Source organism: Anthonomus grandis, chromosome 12 (genome assembly GCF_022605725.1).
Source record: "Anthonomus grandis grandis chromosome 12, icAntGran1.3, whole genome shotgun sequence".
Classification (NCBI taxonomy): Eukaryota; Metazoa; Arthropoda; class Insecta; order Coleoptera; family Curculionidae; genus Anthonomus; species Anthonomus grandis.
In genome coordinates, this window is record NC_065557.1 from 8,052,071 (window position 1) to 8,073,202 (window position 21,132).

Sequence of the window (21,132 nt, forward strand, 5' to 3'; positions counted from 1 at the left end):
CTCCTATTTTAAAGGATTTTAATAATGAGTTTTTTTTTTCTTTATGTAACCTTTAATAGTTGAAATGTTTGCAATATTTTTTTGTATCGTAAGTATTCTTATTTATTACTGGTCTTTTAAATATCAGTATATTTAATTACTTTAATCCTACTCTTTAGTTTTCACAGTCAGTTTTGATGTTTTCTATTTTGTAAAAAATTTTTCTTTAACAATGCCTTTTTAATTGGTTTTTAAATGCGTTTCTTTCCCTCTTCTTCTATTTTTATTTGTTCTATTTTCTTTCGATTCAATGCCCCTTTCTTCATCTTCTACCTCTATCACTTTCTGTTTCTGTCCTTGCCTGTCAATTACAAACAATTAATTTTTTTCCTTGATTATCCTTCTTTCATGACCAATTATTATTATGAAATTACATTTTTTTTTCTTTTTAGTAGTTTTATTTTCCCTTTTTTTCCTTTTAGTTTGATTTCCCTCTTAGTTTGATCTCAAGTGTTTTCATGAGGTTCTGTATACTTTAATCTTTCTCTTATTTCGTTTTAAATTATTTCTTTATTCCTTTCTTTATTATTATTTTTTGCTTAATAAACCTGCAAAAATTGTATTAGGCTTTCTGCGTTTAGGCACGTCATCTTGTCTCTTTCTTTTGCTGTTTTTTTTTTCAAGTCCTGCCTTGCCCATCCTATGTATCCTAAAATTAATGATGTTTATAATGAATAAAAATTCTATTGAAAGTATTGGTCTATATTATGTATTAGGTTACATATTTTATGTTTAATTTATCTGTGTGGATTTTTTATTTTGTTATTATTACTACTACCTTTTTCTAATTTTGGTTTATTTTTTATTTATGGCTAATAACTTTTTTTTAAATAATTTTACTTTTTTCAAAGATATGTTTTTAATATTTTCATATTTATTAATTATTATTTCAATCCGTTTTATCCTGGGTTATTATTAAACTAATTTTTTTTAAATTTTTCTCGTTTATTTTATATTTTTTAATGTCTTCATGTTCAGTCTATTTTGTTACTTACTCTTTTAGTATTATCAATGTTGTAATGAATTTTTTGTTTAATATCATTAATTAGTTTTTAAACGCATTTCCTTTCCCTCGTCTTTCTTATTTTTCTTTGAATAATATTTTCTTGTTCTTAATCCCTTTTTTTCATTTTGACCTCTCTCTATCTTTTGCAGTTAAAAAAATCAAAACATAGTTTTTCCTTGCTTTTTGATAATTTATGATTAATTGATTACGTTTTTTCAAAAGTTAATAGTTTTAATTTTCTACTTTTTAAATGCTTTTCTGTTTAATGGGTCAAATTTTTGGTTTTGGTTTCCTTTAAATAAGGTTTTCATATATTTTTGCTTCTTAGTTTATTCCCTCTTATCGAAGCTTATTATAATCAATATTTTCTTTGATTTTTTCTATATAACAATGATTTTAAAGCTCTTGCATTAAAGGCTTTCATTAGCAGTTAATTTTTTTTTCTTTATTTAATTTCAAATAGGTCAAGTTTTAGCCATTTTTTCTATACATAATGTGTATTTCTCTTAATTATTGTATGTTCTTAATCTATTTAAATTTCACTCTATTTTGTTACTTTGGTATATTTTAAGTATATTATAAAATATATTTTTTCTATTCTTAAGTTTATTTCTCTCCTACTGCCCGTACTTGCTATGCTCATTCTGCATTTTCTACCACTATCACTTTCTCTTTATATCCTTTCCTATCATTTACAATTATTATTGATTTTTTCATTGCAAAATTCATGTGTTCCAATTAAGTTATTATTTTTCAACATTTTCTTTTCTTCTTAATATGTCAAGATTTTTGTGAGGTTCTTGTTTTCTTTGAATAATTTTTCCTTATACTTTAGACTCTTATTTTATTGCTCCATTTTATAGCGTATCATTTTAAGTTGTGCAAATTTTCTTCTTCTTTTCCTCTTCTTCTTCTTTTATTTTTTCCTTACTATGTCTGTAGCTATCTTCTTGACTCTTTCTTTTGACTCTTTCTTTGACTGTTTTTTTTTCATATCCTGCCCTGATCAAGACTGCCATACCTCATATACCAGTGTTGTCTGATTTTATTAATGTTCTACAATTGTTGATTAATATAAATCAATAAAAAAAATTATTGCAAGTGTTTTATTAGAACTTTAGTGTTTTTTTTTTAAATTTTTAGGCTGTATCAGACGATATGCTCGTAGAACTAAAAGCGTGCTTCATGGAGGCCTACGATGATAATCAAGATGGAAAAATTGACATTCGTGAGGTAATAAATATAATAGATCATACACAAGTGCCATAGAACACTCAAAATTTTAATTTACAGCAATTATTTAGCTATCTGATATGAATATAGTATGATATTTTTATCAACATATGACAACAGCGCATGCCACATCATCAAATCTCTCTTAAAGGGGCGGACTCATAATTAGATCTGCTGATGCTGTTGTCATATGTTGCAAGAAGTATAGATTTTGAATGTTTTAATGTAAAGGTGCCGACAACATATTACTTCCTTAGGCTGTTTATATTAGAAAGCATAAAATTTGATAGAAATGTCTGGTTCGATTCTCCTTAAAAAAGTGTAATAAACCCCCAAGTAAAACTCCTATTTTCTAATACTCTAGCTCGCCCAGCTGTTACCAATGGAGGAGAACTTTTTGCTGCTCTTCCGGTTCGACAATCCGCTAGAGTCCAGCGTCGAGTTTATGAAGGTACGTAGAAAATCCAGTTCCGAACTGTATATTAGAAACTCTCGTGTACCGTTTAATTTCGAGCTTCAAATTGGATGCCGCTTAAATCCAAAATTAAATTATTAGGCACAAGGGGCGGGTTAACTGGATGTAACGGGGCAAATTCAAGAGAGACTGCCGGGAATTAACAGCTGCCAAGGTGTAATTAAGGCCTCTTTTAAATTAGGCACGTTAAAAAGTTGCTAATTATGAATTGTGCTCGAGAGGGAGGAGGGTTTAAGTTTATTTAGAATTAGTTGCTTTCAAACAAAAGAGTTTTATGTAATTATTGTTTATTTGAAGTGGAGTCACAGTCAGCAAAAGATTTAGAGCTTAATGATTAAGAAACAGTGTTGTGACATCTGGATTTCTTCTGGAAAGGAGCTCCTTTAATGTTACAATAACTCAAATTGAAGTAACTTTATATGTACACTAGACGCAATTTCATATTCTCACTCAAGAACCGAGCGCTTCTTTCTAGAATCAATCACGAGAATTCTTTGACCTTCGACTAACTATGTCTAGATACTAAAATCTTGGTTCTTTGTATCTCTGTGAATTTTTCAGCTCAGAACAACTTGAACTAACCTGACTGAAGCACTTTTACTTAAGTAAATCATAATTGCATTTTATTCTCATTTTCCTAATATAACCATGCTCTTGACAAAGGCTTTTTTCAAGATCATTAGATATGGTAATTTATGTTTCATGAAGACTTCTTCAATAGTTTTCACTCTTATTCTCCAATGTCTATAGCAATATCAAGAGTTACAGTATTTCGATGTAAATACATACTCAATTATTATCAATTTCTTCAAATTCTTTCATAGAACGCATATTTTTGCAGGAGCAGTCCATTATTGAAAACTATCTGACAATTTATAAAAAAATTCCAAATTTCACTCGTTTCTCAAAAAAGTATGTTTACGACTTTTGGTCTTCTTTTATTTTTCATACTAGTTAGTCTTTTGTCACTGGATTAGCAAACCTATTCTTAAACACCATGGGAATTTCTTGAAGCCAATTAGTCTTTTGAAGTTTTCGTACTTCCACTTTAACTTATCATTTTTGTCTAGTTCTTTAATATCTAACTCATCATGTTCATCCTTTATTTACATGTAGTCTTAATATCTATGCTCGGTATTTTTTATTAAAAAATAAATTTGGAAATTTGTATCATTGGGCGCTGTGCAGAGCTTTCCATTTGGACAATAGAGACTTGCAATTTTTTGAACACTTTGTTTAATTGCTTTGTTTAATTAATTGTTAATTTTTTTTTCTATATATTCAAGGATCTTTTGTAAAGAATAGTGACTTTACTAATTTTCTTTTATTGGGGCTTTAATATTTCCTTTTTATTTTTTGATTGCTACTCATCTTTATATTTAACTCATAAAAAACAGTTCAACTTGAGCTTTTACGGACTCCAATAGGTCCAAAATGTCTAAACATCTTATCATACGATGTCTTTTTTATGCTAATACTTTATTATTTATAGAAAAATATTATCAGTGTCTTTATTATAGTATTTCAACTATTATCAATCTCTGTCAAGGTTCATAAAAATATAAACATAGATCGCTTGAATCCTTGTTCTTCACTAGTTTATCCAGGTCTCCATCGGAAGTGTTGCTATTAAGCATTTCACTTAGATCAACTTTAAGAGTTTATATTCAAATACCTTTCCAGGTTATTTTGTACTCCGGATTCTCTGGAAAAGTCATTTAGGCTTATCAGATTTTGACTGTATATAGACATTAAAGTTTTTTTTTATTTTTGCTTGAAAAAGCCAAGCCAATTCTAGATTAAAAAGTGATACCTCAAAAGAAGATACTGGAAAAGTGTAAGTGGATAAAGGAGTAAGAAGGAAATGGAAAAGAAAGTCTGAAAATAATTAAAACTTTAGCAGAAATGCTGTGGAGCACGTAAAACGTAAAATCACTGATAAGTCAGCTGCTACGTCACTACTGAGTAATGATTATCGAGAAATCTCAAGTTGATGCTAATCTCATCTATATATCTTTATGGTTGTTTTATACATATAGTAGTTCTTCAGCTAAAACAATTATTATTATATTAGATTGTGTTAAATGTATTTTCTCATTGGCTGCTATAATGAGACTCAAATAGATTTTTCATCTATTAGGATCACCCAAGGGACTGTAGCAAGCAGTCTACACGTAGTCAAGGATTCTGATGTCGACAAGGTGTTTCTTGGCTCAAAAGATCCATTTTATCGGAACTAATGGATGATTTAAAAAATATTAAATTTTTAACCGTTTTTTCAAAAGCTTGATCCATGGTTTCCTTTTATCCCTTATATTTGTCGGTCTAAGAATCCTTTGTCACAGGATTATCAACTTTCTTCTTAAAGGCCTTTAAACATTTTTAAAATCAGTTGGTCCTTTGAAGTTGCCACTCTGTAGACTTACCATCTGACTCATTTTTAAATTGTTCATTTTTTGTAAGCAACTTATCACTTGTCTAACTCATCTTCTTCACCCTCTCTTTACATCTGATTAAGATCTTTATGCTTGGTATTTTTTCAAGCTTGGACATTTGTATTATTCTACTGTAAAGTTACAAACCAACCTCTCTGTGCAGAGTTTTCCATTTTAATGGCAGAGACCTTAAAGTTTCATGAGCAGTAATATTTAAATGAATGATTTTTTATCTTTGTTTTCTGTAAATTCGCTGCTAGGATCCCTTGTACCTTAGAAACACACCAACTTTACTTGTTTTCTTTATTAATTGATTTTTTTATTTTTATTCTTTCAATGCCAATTGATGCTCAACGACGATTTCTTCAAAATTAATTTTTAATTAATCACTTTTATATTTCACTTAAAAATACGCTTCAAATTGGGCTATTGAGAGCTCAAATAACTCCAAAGTCTCTGAACGTCCTATAATATCATCAGCTCAGCTTTTACGTTTTTTATGCGTTTGATTACTATATTTCAATTTTTATCAATCTCTGTCAAAATTAATTGGTACATCTTAATTGGTACATACTTAACTGGTACATCCAGGTTTCCTTTGAAAGTGTTACTCTTAAGCAATTCACTGAGATCAACTTTAAAACTTTACATTCATATACCTTTCCAGGTTATTTAGTATTCCGGATTCTCTGGAAAAGTACTTTATACTAGATTTTGACTGTATCTACATTAAAGCTTTTTGTATTTTTACTCGTAAAAGCAAGGCCTTAAAGGAACTGTTACAATAAAAGAAAATATTGTAAGGGTGTAAGTGGATGCAGGAGTAGAAAATAGATGAAAGACGGTGGAAAATAATGTTCGAGAGCGATTAAAACTTAGAAAGAAATGCTGTGAAGCACGTTTAGAAAACCTTAAATCACTGACTAGTCAGTTGTTGTTACGACATTATTGGGTGACAATTATAAAGAAATCTCAAGTTGATGCTGATCCCGTTGAAAATACAAGCATATCACTTGGATCCTCTTTCTTTACTAGTTCATCCAAGTCTACTTCAACAGTGCTGCTCTTGAGCATTTTACTGAGGTCAACTTTAAAACTTCACATTCGTATACTTTTCCAGGTTATTTTGTACTCCGAATTTTCTGGAAAAGTCCTTTAGACTTATCAATTTTTGATTGTATCTACATTAAAGTTTTGTGTATTTTTACTCGTGAAAGCCAATCCAATTTTAGGGTAAAAGAATTGCAACCTTGAAAAAATACTGTAATGGCGTAAGTGGATGCAGAAATAAAAAGCAGATGTAAGAAGGTGGAAAATAAAGTCACGTAAAGAAAGCTTAATTAACCTTAAATTAATGATTGGTCCTGTTACGTCACTAATGGGTAACGAGAGAAATCTTAAATTGATGCTGATCCCATCGATATGTTTTCGCATAAAAGTTGCGTCATATGTATTTTCTCATTGGCTGCTGCTAATAAAACTCATCAATAAAATTTTTATTTACTAGAACCATCACAGAGACTTTAGCAAATAGTGTTCACTTAATTGTCAATATTATTATCGAAAGATATTTATTCAATCAAATGATCCAATTGGAAACCAATGGATGATTTCAGAAAAACCATATTTTCTCGTTTTTTAAAAAAAGTATGTTCACGATTCAAGGTTTCCTTTTACCACTTATATTTGTTGGTCTTGAAATCCCTTGTCTGGATTAGCAAAACAATTTTTTGGATTTCGTACACCTTTGCATTTTTTAAGCCTATTCATACTTTGCAAATCCACACTTTAACTCTCATGTCAATTATATCAATATTTACAAATTACAAATTTTCAACATTTGACTTATCATCTTCATCCTATTCTTGCATCTGGTCTCAATCTCTATGCTCTCTTCTTAACAGATTTACATACCTCTTAGGTCTGCAGTCTTACACTCCGATGTTTATCATGGTCATATCTTGGAAGGAATTCTTCTAATGCCTTTTCAATTATTGTTCTGCCTCGTATCAGTTACTATATGAACGTAGCAGAACAAGCCAACAATAAGCAGATGTTTTATCAGGGGTTTTTGCCACTTTTTCTGCCGTTTTTTTTATTTTATTCTTTACCGTTATTTTTTTAGGTAAAAAATTTTTTCCTCCCTAAAATCATATTGTCAAATATCTGAGAATACTTTCTCTCTGTATTGGCAAACTTTTTTACAGTCATAGCCTATTCCTAAATAATTTTTTAAAAGCAATTTCCTTTAAAGGCACTTGGAGTTGACCACTCTTTAGGCTCATCATCTAATTCGCCATAAATTTCATTGTTTGTTATAAGCAAATTATCATTTTCCTCTATTTCTTTAATATCTGACGCATCCTGTTCTTACATCTGATCTGAATCTCTGTGCTCCTTAATTAACATTTTTCATTTCTTTTTAGGTCCTGATTTTCTTACTATTATACACGTCATCGTCATATTTTAAAAAGAATTCTTTTAATCCTTGTTCTGACTGGTCTCAATTATTATATGAGCATAGCAGAAAGATTTTACAATCAGCAGATGTTTCATTAAGGGTTTTTGCTTTTAAGAGTAAGTAGGTTTTTTTACTAATTCCATAGTGACTTGTCTTGGTTAAGTCCATTTTACTTTAATACCTCTAATTTCGAGGGTATTGTTGAGTATTTAATGCAAAATTATTAACAAACACTCAAGTTAATGACAAACACTATTCTTTACAAAAATTATATTACCTCAAGTCAATTTTTTTCATTTAAAGGTGTCACTGTATTACAGAATGGCCTTTTATTCGGTTAAACAAATACACAAATTATAACTCATAACTTATAAATCTATAATTTGAAATACATAAATTAATACGTCTCGCCATAATCGAGTAACGTCATAATCTCTACTTGTCAATCACTTATGTCAACCTAACAAAACGTAATAACTGTATAACACATATGACGTTATATCTAAAGGCGCGAAATTCAAATTTTAAAATTAAATACTACAGTATTAACAAACATTTGCACAATCAAAGCCTATTCTTAAAGTATTTCATAATTGAATTTTTTAAAGGCAATTAGTGCTTTGAAGTTGACCGAATCTTTAAGCTTATCATCTAATTCATCGTCTTTTATAAGCAAATTATTATTGGCCCCTATTTCTTTAATGTCTGACTAATCATCTTCTTGCATCTGATCTGGATCTTTATCCTCTTTTTTTCACAGATTCACATTCTAGAAAGAGCAAGAGCCAATAATCATCAGATGCTTTATTAATAGTTTTTGCAACTGGGACTTCCCAAGAACTGATAAATCCTTCTTTTCTGAATCAGTAGATCTTTCGATAAGATCCACAGTGTCCTCTGCTATCTCAGTTTTAGTGTAATACCTGCTATATACAATTGATGAAGAACTTTTTATTTTAAAAGTTACTTTCCAATATCACTTATTTACTCTTCAAATTAAGGTCTGTCTCTTTAGTTCGAGACAAATCGATTGATATTTGTCTTACGACCACGAGCCAGGACATAAATAATCCCTCTTCGGTCTGGATAAAATACAAATAAAGTTAACATACGAGCTGGAAAGAGCGATGCGGATGTTATTTATGTTTGTTTTGTCTTGGTGGGGCACGTTTTCTGACGTAGAGCCTGTCGAAATGGGCCGGGCGAGGGTTGTTTATTTTTATTTGTCCAAGAGCACAAAGGGTTATAAAGAAAAATTAACTTTTTTTGGTTTTAGATTTGGAGGGAGTACGATACTGATGGAAGTGGATATATTGAAGCTGACGAGTTAAAGGTAAGGATATACACTTTTTTCAATTTTAAGAACTAAGTTACAGCTTCCAAAATTGCTTTGTTGGTAATTAAATTAGGTACAGTTCATAGATGAGCTGGGTCTCAAGATTCCCATTAGCTTATTCTTGGTCTATTGATAATTTAATTTTGACAAGAAGTCTCTACTTATCTTTTTCTTTAATAGAGATTTAATTGATTTACATCTATTCACAGCTCTTATTTCATTAAATATCTTATTAGATTTATTCGATTCGAAGTGTCCTAGTTTTTTTTAGTTTCCCAGCTTTTCTTTATTTCCTTAGTAGGTCTTATTGGGGATTTAAGCAAAAACTAGGAAATGTCAGTATTAAATGATGTAGTAAGAAGATTGAATCTCTTTACAGTATTACCGGGAAAACTTAATCTTGATTCACAAATTCATAATCTTGATTCTTCTTTACTCAATTTGTTTACAAATATATGGGCATTATGACGACTTTCTTATTTATCATTAACACCTTTGAGTAAATTCAAGTTAGACTGCTTAAATGAGTTTTTCTTCTCTTAAAAGTGAATTTTATCTTCTAACCAATTTGCAATAATACTTGAATCACCTTTAGCTATAAAGTTATCTGGATTCGAAGATGGATTGAAGTCAGTTAATTTTTTTGTGGTAATTATGCTTTTACTTATCATAAACGCTGGTAGCTAAAAATACGAACGGCATAATTATCTGCATCATCTTAAGATTATATTTGATTTTCTATTCTGATTTATTACACTGATTTTTCATGAGACTTAGCTCTGTCATATCTAAAAATAGTAAATTTTTATCATATATATTTTCTTCTAAGAATGTAAACTTTTCTACATGCATTTAGTGAATTTCTTGTGAAAATCCGTTAAACCTTTCTGAAACTTTATAGTATTTTTTACTTCAGGTATCTTTGGTAGAATTTTTATTGCATTTGAATAGCCTTTTGTGTTTTTCTTCACATTTCCTTTTTTTTGGCATAAAAAGGAAATTTAATGTATACTTCTCCATCAATATTATCATAAGAGTTTTCAGCAAGTTAAAGACAGAAATTCACTTTAATTTAACTGTTCTTTATTAGCCAAAGCCGCTATATAATTATTTTTAATATTTGTGCTGAAATAAGCTCATGTCTGCAAATATTGAACTTTTGTTCTTTTTCTTCTTTGCTGCATCAATTGTCAAAAATTAGGTACTTTTTTTAAATTTGATATTGACTCTATTTGACTTTTCCATTGCTACTGGAATCATACTAAAATTAGATTTTTCTTTTATGTCTTCACTTATTACAAAGAAGAACCTTGATTGCATGATGTAGAAACCTATTTTCCAATATAAGATGTGAGAAATGATAATAATTTCTTGAAAGGAATGGGAAAATATTTGAATAAGACAAAGTGTCCTAGAGAGAATAAAAAATTAAATTGAATGCCTAAGATGCTTGAAAGACATAAAAAGCAACTGTATTAAATATCCCAAATGCCTAGAAAAAAATAAAAAAATATTTCGAAAAATAAAAATGACTATCATCAGCATCATCATCATACAAAATAAGAAACTATTATTCTAAATATCTACAAATAATCTTATTCCAAATTCTTAAAAAAAAATCTCTTGAAAGTTTGAACAATGACTTCCAACTTTAGACGCCTGGAATAAAATAAATAATATCTGGAAAACATAAAAGTGACGTCTAATGCCTGGAATAACATAAATAAATGTCGTTTTTGGTGTTATAGTAGAACCGTTGATTGAATAATTTAATTCCTATTATTCAATCAAAGGTAGAACGTTCTCGTAGGGTCCAAAAATGCATTTATTGAATACGGCCCAGTTCTGGAAAACGCACTTTAAGTTAAAGGTTGCTACAATATAAAAAAGTTACTCTTGTCCATTTTTCCAGGAATTCCAGGCTTTGAGTAATTACTTAAGTCTTCCAGGTATAATGTACATTTTTTCTAATACTAGATACTTTATTTAATAGAAATATATTTACAATACATGAAAAATGGTATCAAAGGCTTAGGAAAATGAAATTGATGAAAAATTGCTAGAATAAAATTAAAAAATATATGGAAAATTTAAAAGTGACGTCTAATTTCTGAAATAATAATAACAAACATCATTTTATGTGTAATAACAGAACATTGCCGTAAGATCTAAGAGTGCATTCATTGGATATGGCTCAGTCTTGGAAACCGTTCGAAATGTCCATTAGATCGTTATTATTTCCCTCTTTATTAGATTTCTCAATTTATCACTTTACGCTTAATATTGCTATAATATAAAAAATTTATTTTTGTTTAATTTTTCCAGGATTTCTATACAATTTTTTCTTGTCTTAAGCTTTTCACTTAAAAATGTATGTTTTCCAGACTTCTACCGTCTTTTTTAATTTCTTCCCTGGATTTTAAATAATTTGTCACGTTTTCCAGGCGTTTCGAGTAATTTTTTAAGTCTTCTAAGAAAATAATTTTTTTTCAAATTCCAGATTTCATGTAATTAAAATATGTTTATAATGCCTGAAAAATGGACACAAAAAAATCATTAAATGACTGGAAAACAATGAATCAGCAAGAATTCTTCAAATGACCCATAAACCTATTTTTAAATGAAAGAATAAGAAATAGAATTAATTGCCTGGAAAAAATTAAAAATCATTTCAAAAGGTAAAAAGTGTCCTAGAGAGAATAAAAAATTACATTGAATGCCTCAAATACTTAAAAAACCTAGGAAGCTATTTTAGTAAATTGTCCCATATACCTAAAAGAAAAAAAAAAGCTATTCCAATCTCCTGGAAAATATAAAAGTTTCTGGAAGATATAAAAAACAAATCATCATCATCATCAACATACAATAGAAGAAACTATTATTCCAAATTCCTGGAAAACATACTAATTTAATATCTCTGAAAGATTTAAAAACGAATAATGCGAATAAAATGAATAATTCTTTCAATCCCTTAAAAGTTTAATAATTAATTTGTCAATGCCTGGAATAACTGGAAACTGTCGTTTTAAGTTTTATAGCTGAGCGTTTTAGTAGCTTTTAACCTTTTATTAGCTAATAACCAAAAGTGCAATTATTAGATATGATTTAGGTTTGTTTAAAATGTCCACTAGATCATCGTTATTCCTCTCTTTATTGGATCTCTTGTTTAGAGCTAAACGTTATTACGATATTAAAAATAAGATCGAAAAGAAGATTCGTCTTTTTCACATTTTCGCTCTACCACTGTTTTATTTATATGTCACTGTCTGGATCTTTTTGAAACCGAAGTTTTTTTGCATGCTATACTTAATGAAAAAAAAAACTTTACTTTTTATTACACATAGTCGAATCTTAATTAATAATACAAGAACGCATACAATGTGTTAAATTCAAATATTATATTTACTTCGGCACTACTTGTTTTGCCAGTTTCTCCTATGGAATTCCTCGCAATATGATACTTTAAATTGAAAAAAGATGAAGAACCCTAAATATACAAAAAAAATCTGCTTGACTCAAGTCCTTAAAATTCGTAATAAAAAAATGCTTAAAACAAATAAAAATCACACTTCTTTAACCTCCCTTACATTAAAAAACTACTCAATGTATGGCAGCAAGAATTCATCTAAGAAAAGCCCTAAAAGCAGCCCAAAAAGAAGCCTAAAACCCTAAATTACACCCTAAAATTCGCATAAAAAATCTTAAAACAAATACAATTTTTCAGTTTCTTCTTCTTCTCGTTTTACTTACTTCTTACTTACTTCCTTACTTACTTTACTTACTTACTTCTTCGTTTACTTCTAAACCTTTTATTATGGAACTATGCTCGGAATCTTCTGTTCGTAAACGTTGATATACACCTTCCGAAGAATCAACAGAAAATTGTTTGCAGATTTAATTAAAATATTTTCATCAAAAAATAATACGGAATGAAAACGTCCAGAAGAATTAAAATTTTCGACGATTTTACTTTCCTCCTTGGTTCCTGAGGGATTAGCAGATTTCATTGATTGTTGATCTACTTGTGTGGGATTTCTAACGTGACCAAAGTAGCGAGTAAAAAGTTCTTTGCTATTACTCATGTTCAGTGAATAATAGAATTGTGAGTCTAGCCTTATTTTTCAAATATTATGTTTGCCCCCATAAGGAAGCTCCTTGCTTGTCTTCAGTACTAACTTTAATCATGATAATTCTCGGTAAACTAGAAATATGTTTTTTCTATTACAAAATTCACTATAATTTGGAAGTTCTTTATTATCCTAAGCTATTAAAAAAATTAGTTTCAATATTTGCTTCTATTATCTCCTTGGCCTCACACTTCATAAAATTGAATTTCTCTTTTACATCTTGCTTCGCCCTACAAAACTTTTATATTTCCATGTTTTTGCCAGCCTTACATAACAAAAACAAGTTACTAAAAAGGCTAAAAATCCGCATAAAAAACCCTTTTCAAACAAATATCAACCCCCATTTAATTTTCTTCCATTGCTCCGGCCTCCGATTCAACTTCTATTGACCAATAAACAAACCCTGTGCCTCTTATTGTATGTATACGCCTTCGGTTCGAGATAGGTGAATTATTTTCGCTGACTGTGCTCGTGTTTATTTTCCAGAATTTCCTGCGGGACCTGCTGAAGGAAGCGAAGAAAATAAACGACGTCTCCGAGGATAAACTGATTGAATATACCGATACAATGGTGGGTATTTAATTGAAAAAAATTTATGTCTTTTGGTAATAATTCTTTGTCTCCTTTTTTTCTTTAGCTTCAAGTGTTTGATGCCAACAAGGATGGACGTCTTCAGTTGTCTGAAATGGCTAAGTGAGTTTTTTATTATCGGACATACTGTATAGTAAAATAGTAATTATTATTGGTATAATTTAATTGTGTTTTTTATAGGTTACTTCCTGTAAAAGAAAATTTCTTATGCAGACAAGTATTCAAGGTAACTCACTTTTATTTGCCATACCTATTTGCGACACATGATTTAAATGTTCAGGTTTCTAATAAAAATTTGAAGAATTTACAATGCAAGTAGCTGTTTAGTTTATGTCTTTTGTTCAGGAATTCCGGGCACGCAATTGACCGATTTTGGGAAAAAATTAATTTAGGAAATAATTATTCCAAAATTTGTTCCCTAAGGAATTTGAGGATTTTTGACTAAAGTAAATTTAGTAGTTGACGAAGATTTAGAGTCTTGGAAGATTCCTCATATGTTCTATTTTAATACGTGTTTAATTATAATTAAATATATTATCATAAGACACTGAATAAAAAGAGCGATTCTTAATGCCTTTTTTCCTCGTTAAATAGAGAGATGTAGGGCTATCTGAATAAATTTAATTGATTTAATAAATGTTTGGTTACGCAAATTGAAGGAGGAAATATTGAAATTATTAAAAAAGAAATTAAAGAAAAATTGCAAATTAAATGAAAAAATAATAAAGTACAACTATCAGTTATATTTTACGTTATAATCATGATTATAATGAACAAGGTTCAATATTCATTAGGACGTGTAAAATGTTAATAAAAAGAACTTTATTGTCTTAAATATTTTTAATGAAAGTATATATATTTTTTGATAAATATATAATGAATTTTAATCAATAAATGTGAACTTGATAAATCAGAAAAATCAATAAAACAAAAAAATTATATTGTAATAAATCTTAACAATTAGTTGTACGAACGTATTAAATACCTACATTTTTAAATAAAATGAATAAATCATCTAAAAATATGAAAATTTTAATTTTTTATAATAGTTATTCATTAGATATTCAGAAATTTAAACTCAATATTAAAATATTGTCAAAATATTGATAAAGTATAATTTTGTGAACTGTTGTTCCTGAAACAACAGGCAATAAGTATCCCGTAAATAAAAATAAATTTAATTTATTCAACATAATAAGTATATTTATTTATTGAATATTTATAATTTAATAATTAAGTTCTTAAAATTATTAAAAAACAATCTAAAATCTTCGAAAATAAAGTAAAGGGTCATTAAGTCATCCTAATTAATTTTAATAATAATATTTTTTTAATTATCATAGTGTTGATTTTAATAAATAATTGTCAATAAATACAATTTCGTGTATTAAGATTTTTATTCGTGACCTTTTTGAAATGTTGATTAAATGAGTGAATAAATAAGTAATTTTAGTAACATTATTTAATAACCCAATTAAAAAAAATTTAATTAAAGAAAAGTATACGTTATAACAGTTCAAAACAAAAACCAATATTAAAATAATAAATTCCTATAAATTATTTAATACAAAATGAAAGTTATGCGTTAAATTTTTCTGTAGAAAAATTTTACCTCCCAAGCTAGTGATTCTGTAAAAACAGTCACTAAATACCCTGTAAATAAAAATATAAGTAAATTTTATGAGTATATTTATTTATTTAATTATTATTTTTAGTTTAATAAACTCAATATCTAGAAAAAATTACAAACAATTTAAAATATTTGATAATAAAAAATGGTTATCACTTTAAATAATTTTAATAATATTATTTTTTTGTAATAAATATATTATTGATTTTAGTAAATAAATATGAACTTATTAAGTTAAAGAAAGAAATAAAAAAGCAAAAATTAAGAAATAATAATGCAATTTCCAAAACTGAAAGTTTTTATAGTTTATTTAATACATTTATTGAAAATAAATAATTTTAAGAGCATTGGTTATTAATATCCTAATTAAAATAATTTTAAAAAATAAATTTAAGCTAACTAAAAGAAAATTATACTTTAAAACAATCAATTAAACTATTAAAAAACCCATTTTTAATAAATAGAGTTCCTTTTAATTAATCAATACATTTATATTTAAATTTTTTTATAATAAAATAATAATGAAATTTTTGACCTTTTTAACTGTTGGTTGTTTAAAAGCAGCCAATAAATATACTATAAATAAAAACCAATTAAATTTATTCCAAATTTTCATATACATTTATTTATTAAATATTTGTAATTTGAAAACTACTTAAAATCTGTGATTCCAAAGGATTGATCATCGCCCTAAATCAATAAATGTGATTTTATTCAATAAATGTTAATTAATATTATTCAATAAACAAATCCATTAAACCAATAACAAAAACAATAGTTGATAAATAAAATTTCCAGTGTTAATAGTTAACTCTTTTATTAGTTGTTTTTTTAAATTAATTATTCAAAAAGAAATTTAAAACATTAAACAAATACTAGTGCTTATGAATAAATAAAATGAGTAAGTAATTTTAAAAACATTGGTTATTATTATCTTATTTAAAAAAAACAATATCTAATAAATAAAATTACATTAAATTAAAAAAAAAATTTAATGTAATTTAATTTGTCCATTAAATTTTACGTAGTGCCAAAATTTAAAACCCCTTAGCTGTGAATCTGTAAAAATAACTAATAAAAAATCCAATCACTAAATTTAATGTATTCAACATTTTTAATTTTATTTATTAATTGAATAAATTTATGTTATAATCTGATAATAATAATAAATTAAATAATATAATTTTCCTAATTTTAACTAATAAATATGAACTTACTTAATAAATTAAAAAAAATTAGAAAAGTAATAAATAAAGCAATATTAATACATATTCCAAAATTAAAATTTATAGAGTTTATTTATAAAATTTAAAATAAATTATTTAAATGTTGATTACGTACAAAAGAATTTTTGCATTGTTTATGAATAAATAAATAATTTTGATTACACTAATTTTATAAAAATTATTCAGGTTAAAGTGAATAAATTTGAGATCACCTAAAAGAAAAACTACGTTAAAATATTAAAAAGGCGAATATTTAATAAATACAGTTCATGGAAATTAATGAATGTTTTTGGGTTGCGTCAAATTAATTTTAATAAATATGTGTTCTGAAATATATCATATTTTATAGTTTTTTTATTAAACTAGCTAAAAACGAAAATTACATTTAAAATGTTTTAAAAACTCAACAAATAATTTATTAGAAAAAATGGTAGAAAGCATTAACAAATTTTTAATAACCATTCATTAATTAATTTTAATTCATTTATTATCTTATACAAAATATTAGTTTTATTTAAATTAAAAAACTAAGAAGATCGTTAATTATTAAGTAAATTTTTTTGGAAAAATTAGGCATTTTTTAAATTTTTGGCATAAAAAGTTTTTTAATAAAAGGGTGACTATGAGTATATTAAATTTTAAAAATAAAGTTTTTAGTTAATAAACTATCTATAAAAAGAAGAAAATGATATTTTTATTGGCCTATTTAATAAATTTGCATAACAGCAATTGCAAATTTTAAGATTCTTAAAAGATAGATCCAAAAAATTTAAAATTGCCTTAACTTTCTTCAATTTATATTAAAAATATTTTTCTTAATGAATAGGTAAATATTTTACAAAATTAGATCAAGAAACTTGGCTTAAGACGAAATAATTACAAAAAGTTTTCCCAATCAGGATTTGCTCCAAGAAACTGAATAACCAAATTATTATATACAGAAGTATTGTTTAAGTTTGTGATATTGTATACCTAGACTTTCACATATTTTTAAATTATATTTTTCCCACAAAATGGCGTTCACGACAAACCACAGTAACCATTTTCTTTTCAAACTAACACAGTCAAATTAACACTTCTCTAACTTCTGATTGATATTCTGTCCTATCTTTTGCACCCTTCAAAAGCACCTCGTCTTGAAAATGATATTTGCAAAGGACAATGATTTTTAAGTTACTTGCAATGACTTTTATTTATTTCTTGAAGTTATTCGTGCAAGAAAAAATGTATTTTGAGGCTTTTTTGGATAAATTATGGTTTTTTCTCATAGGAAAAAATAATTAAGGATAAATGATACTACTGTTGCTCTCTATGGCATTTTTTTACAATTATTAGATAAAATATAAAGTATTTTAAGAGATAAATAGAGATTTTTTAAAGAAATAAATAAATGTGCAATTTTTTTTTCAAAAACTATATATTTTTGCTTGTACGAAAACGCAAAATTTAAAATTATTTAAAAACTAGTATCTAAATAGCTGCACGGCTTTTTCTGTCTGTCTTGTGGCGATACTTTTAGGAAGGAATCGAGAAAGTAAGTAAAAAATATTTAAATATTTGACGTTAAAAAAAGATAAAAAAATCTATATTTAAAAAGAAAATAAATAGAACTTTACTGGATAGCTTGTGCTTAAATTTGACATAAAAATGTCAGTGTTTAGTGTCAAAATATAGAGAATTTAGATGTAAAAAAACTTGTTATGGTTTTTACTTTTTACTTTTTATGGTAAAAAGTCAGTGAATTTCATGTTGCATGATTAGATTTGTTTGCTTTAGAAGGTTTCATTATTTGTTTTCATCTTATTCCTCTTTTTTATTTAAATCTTAGGTAAACAGGTAAATAAAGGATGAAAATATTTTAATAATTAAAGGTAAAAAAATACAAAACTATTACCAGAAAAAAAGAAGAACTTTATTCCTAGTCTTGTAACCCTTTTTTAAAATATGAATTTAACAATGCAAATTCATTTTTAAGTGAGTTTTGTTTTCGCTTAGGTCACCTCCAAAATTACTTAAAATAAATATTTAAAAGTTCTAAGAAAAACTGTTTGAAATTTTTTGTAAATAATGCATAATTTAAATGGATATAATACTCAAATGTTTCTTTTTAATAGTATACATTTTTTTATTTCAAAATTTTCTTCATTTTTTATTTTGTTATTTATTCTGTGCTCAAAAAATTGCATTTATTGCACAGCACTGCATGTTACCTCTTCTCTCTTGAATATTCTTATTTACCTATTGCACCATATATAGTAGCGTAGTTGCACCAATCACTCCTTATACATACCAATACATTTTCATATACATTATTACCTTATATGCAGGGTGGAACAAAGAAACCTGTACCTATTAGATGTCTTAATGCAGCTTCCTGTGGACCACCTTGTATTATAAATTAAATCTCAAAGACATCATTAGATTTTATTTAATAAATAAGAAATTTAAAAATCACTTTTTTGTGCTTTATATGTCTATGGTTTTTGAAGATTTCAAATTAAGTTTATATTTTTTTATGTAGGGCGCCACAAAGCTGACAAAGGACGACATCGAGAGGGTATTTGCTTTATATGACAGGGTAAGGGTATTTTTTCTTAATATTTCTTTAAATTTTATATTTTTAATTTCCAGGATAATAATGGCACAATAGAGAACGAGGAGCTAAGAGGTTTCCTAAAAGACCTTTTGGAGCTGGTCAAGAAGGTAAAGAATTTTTGCACCCAATGGTAAATTTAGAAAAGGAGTTATTGCGTTAGGGTGTAAATAATAAAAATGAAAGGTTTCTTGTTTAGATCTTAACGTTTCACTTTCATTTTAGAAAGTTATCTTCAAAGCACCTTAAAGATTTTTTTCAATTTCTTAAAAAAAAAGGTAATATCTTACTATTCTACTCTTATTTGTTTCTAGTATTCCATTTACAAATTTATCATGGAACACCTTGTATATACAAAGTGTTTCATTTTAAGTCGATATAATTAGCGATATCAAAAAAAGATAGGGGTAAAATATCGATGACCTTAAGTATCATTTTCAAGGTGATTTAAATAAATAATATCTTTGCTAGACTAAAATATTCATAGGCGAAGTCTAGTCTAGGGCTAATAAACCAATTATAAAAACAAATAGATAATATCAAAACCGTAAGATCCATGAAATTTGTTTTAAGTTAGAAAACAAGCAATAAAAAACAAAATAATTTCTCCATTAAATTATAACGAGACCTTACAGAGACTACTACAATTTCCCAATATATCATCAGATTTAAAAGAATAATAAATTTGCGTATCATCTGCAACGCTTTTAATATTGCAATATTGCAAATTACCTAATTAATTAGGTTGAAAAGGATCATTATCCTTGCCACCAAATTACGTAATTGCTTGTAAAATAGTCAATTAGTTGAACTCTTGGACTTTTTAAATCTCGACAATAAGTGAGCTTAACGCTTTCGGTAATCCATAGAGGATAAGAATTAAGAATTTATGATTGCGTACACTCTTTCTTTTATATCACCCCACAAGTAAAAATCAAGGGGTGTTAGATCTGGCGATCTAGCCGGCTAATCCCATGGTCATCCCATAGATCTTAATTTCTAGTATATTTTCAAAAGTATATGATTTTCAGCTTGTGCAATAAATGGTAATTTACTATGTACTAAAAATTGTAAAATTTAATTGATTTCTTTCCAAAGTTCAATCGGCTCTATCATAGACCGTGGGACGATTTTTATTTTAGCAAATATATTTTTTTAAATATCAGATAATGATTGAAATTGTGTAATTATTTCGGGAAGTAAACTTTCTAAATACAACTATGTTCAATTTGACTTATTTTATCTTTCAATATAATTCGATTCTTTGGTTAATTTTTCACGTTATTTTCAAATATTTGTATGAACGTTTCAAGTAACGAGATTTAATCTTTTACATTTATTTTAATTTTCTCCTGATTCTATGATAATTTTCTAATTGCATTATCATATTTTAGTATGTCATTTTGGTCTTTTAAGTTTTCCATTATGGCTTTTACTATAGAGGCTAAGGCGTTCATAAGACCTTCTTTATTTCTGTTTTTAAGTGAAAGATTTAATTGACTTAATTGTATAATTTTATGTGGGTTGATAAAATATCTCTTTGATTTTCAAAATTATTTTTTATTCGAGAGTATTGTTCTTGATATTATTGTTCAAACAAACCACGAGTTGCTATGTCCTGTATTCCAAGATTCTCTGTCATATCATGGAATGTAGGTCCCTTCAGTTCTTCTTATATTAAGATTCGTATCATATTTTAGGTTCTTCTTGCTTCCTTAATGCTAGTGCCAATAGTAGTTAAGGGATGCTGTCTTCAAAGTCCCTGGTCTTCCTAATCTATGTATCTAATAGGAAAGAAGCAATTTCGTCTCCAAGGCTCATAACTGCTACTGCGTTCTCTGCTATAGCCTACAAATGATGTGTATTCGATTTGTCAAATTAACCGTAAAAACGAAAACTACTCGCGATTTTTGTCGTATCGTTTTAGCAAATCCTACCGATTGCACCAGTTTTACGATATTTTAGGTAAAAGGCGTTTTC

At 27.2% G+C, this 21,132-nt stretch overlaps 1 protein-coding gene across 2 annotated transcripts in view; it reads left to right on the forward strand.

Annotated features, from left to right (window-relative positions):
- The window catches only part of LOC126742963 (calbindin-32), a 136,226-nt gene that overhangs the window by 110,290 nt on the left and 4,804 nt on the right, over positions 1 to 21,132 (forward strand). The window contains exons 5-13 of one of the 2 annotated variants that reach the window (XM_050449856.1): positions 2,189 to 2,278; positions 2,643 to 2,729; positions 8,926 to 8,982; positions 13,599 to 13,682; positions 13,750 to 13,805; positions 13,884 to 13,929; positions 18,079 to 18,093; positions 19,081 to 19,137; positions 19,191 to 19,262. In XM_050449856.1, the coding sequence (XP_050305813.1) occupies positions 2,189 to 2,278; positions 2,643 to 2,729; positions 8,926 to 8,982; positions 13,599 to 13,682; positions 13,750 to 13,805; positions 13,884 to 13,929; positions 18,079 to 18,093; positions 19,081 to 19,137; positions 19,191 to 19,262 (564 nt within the window). The remainder of the gene's footprint in view (positions 1 to 2,188; positions 2,279 to 2,642; positions 2,730 to 8,925; positions 8,983 to 13,598; positions 13,683 to 13,749; positions 13,806 to 13,883; positions 13,930 to 18,078; positions 18,094 to 19,080; positions 19,138 to 19,190; positions 19,263 to 21,132) is intronic. The other variant, XM_050449857.1, reaches the window with a different exon arrangement.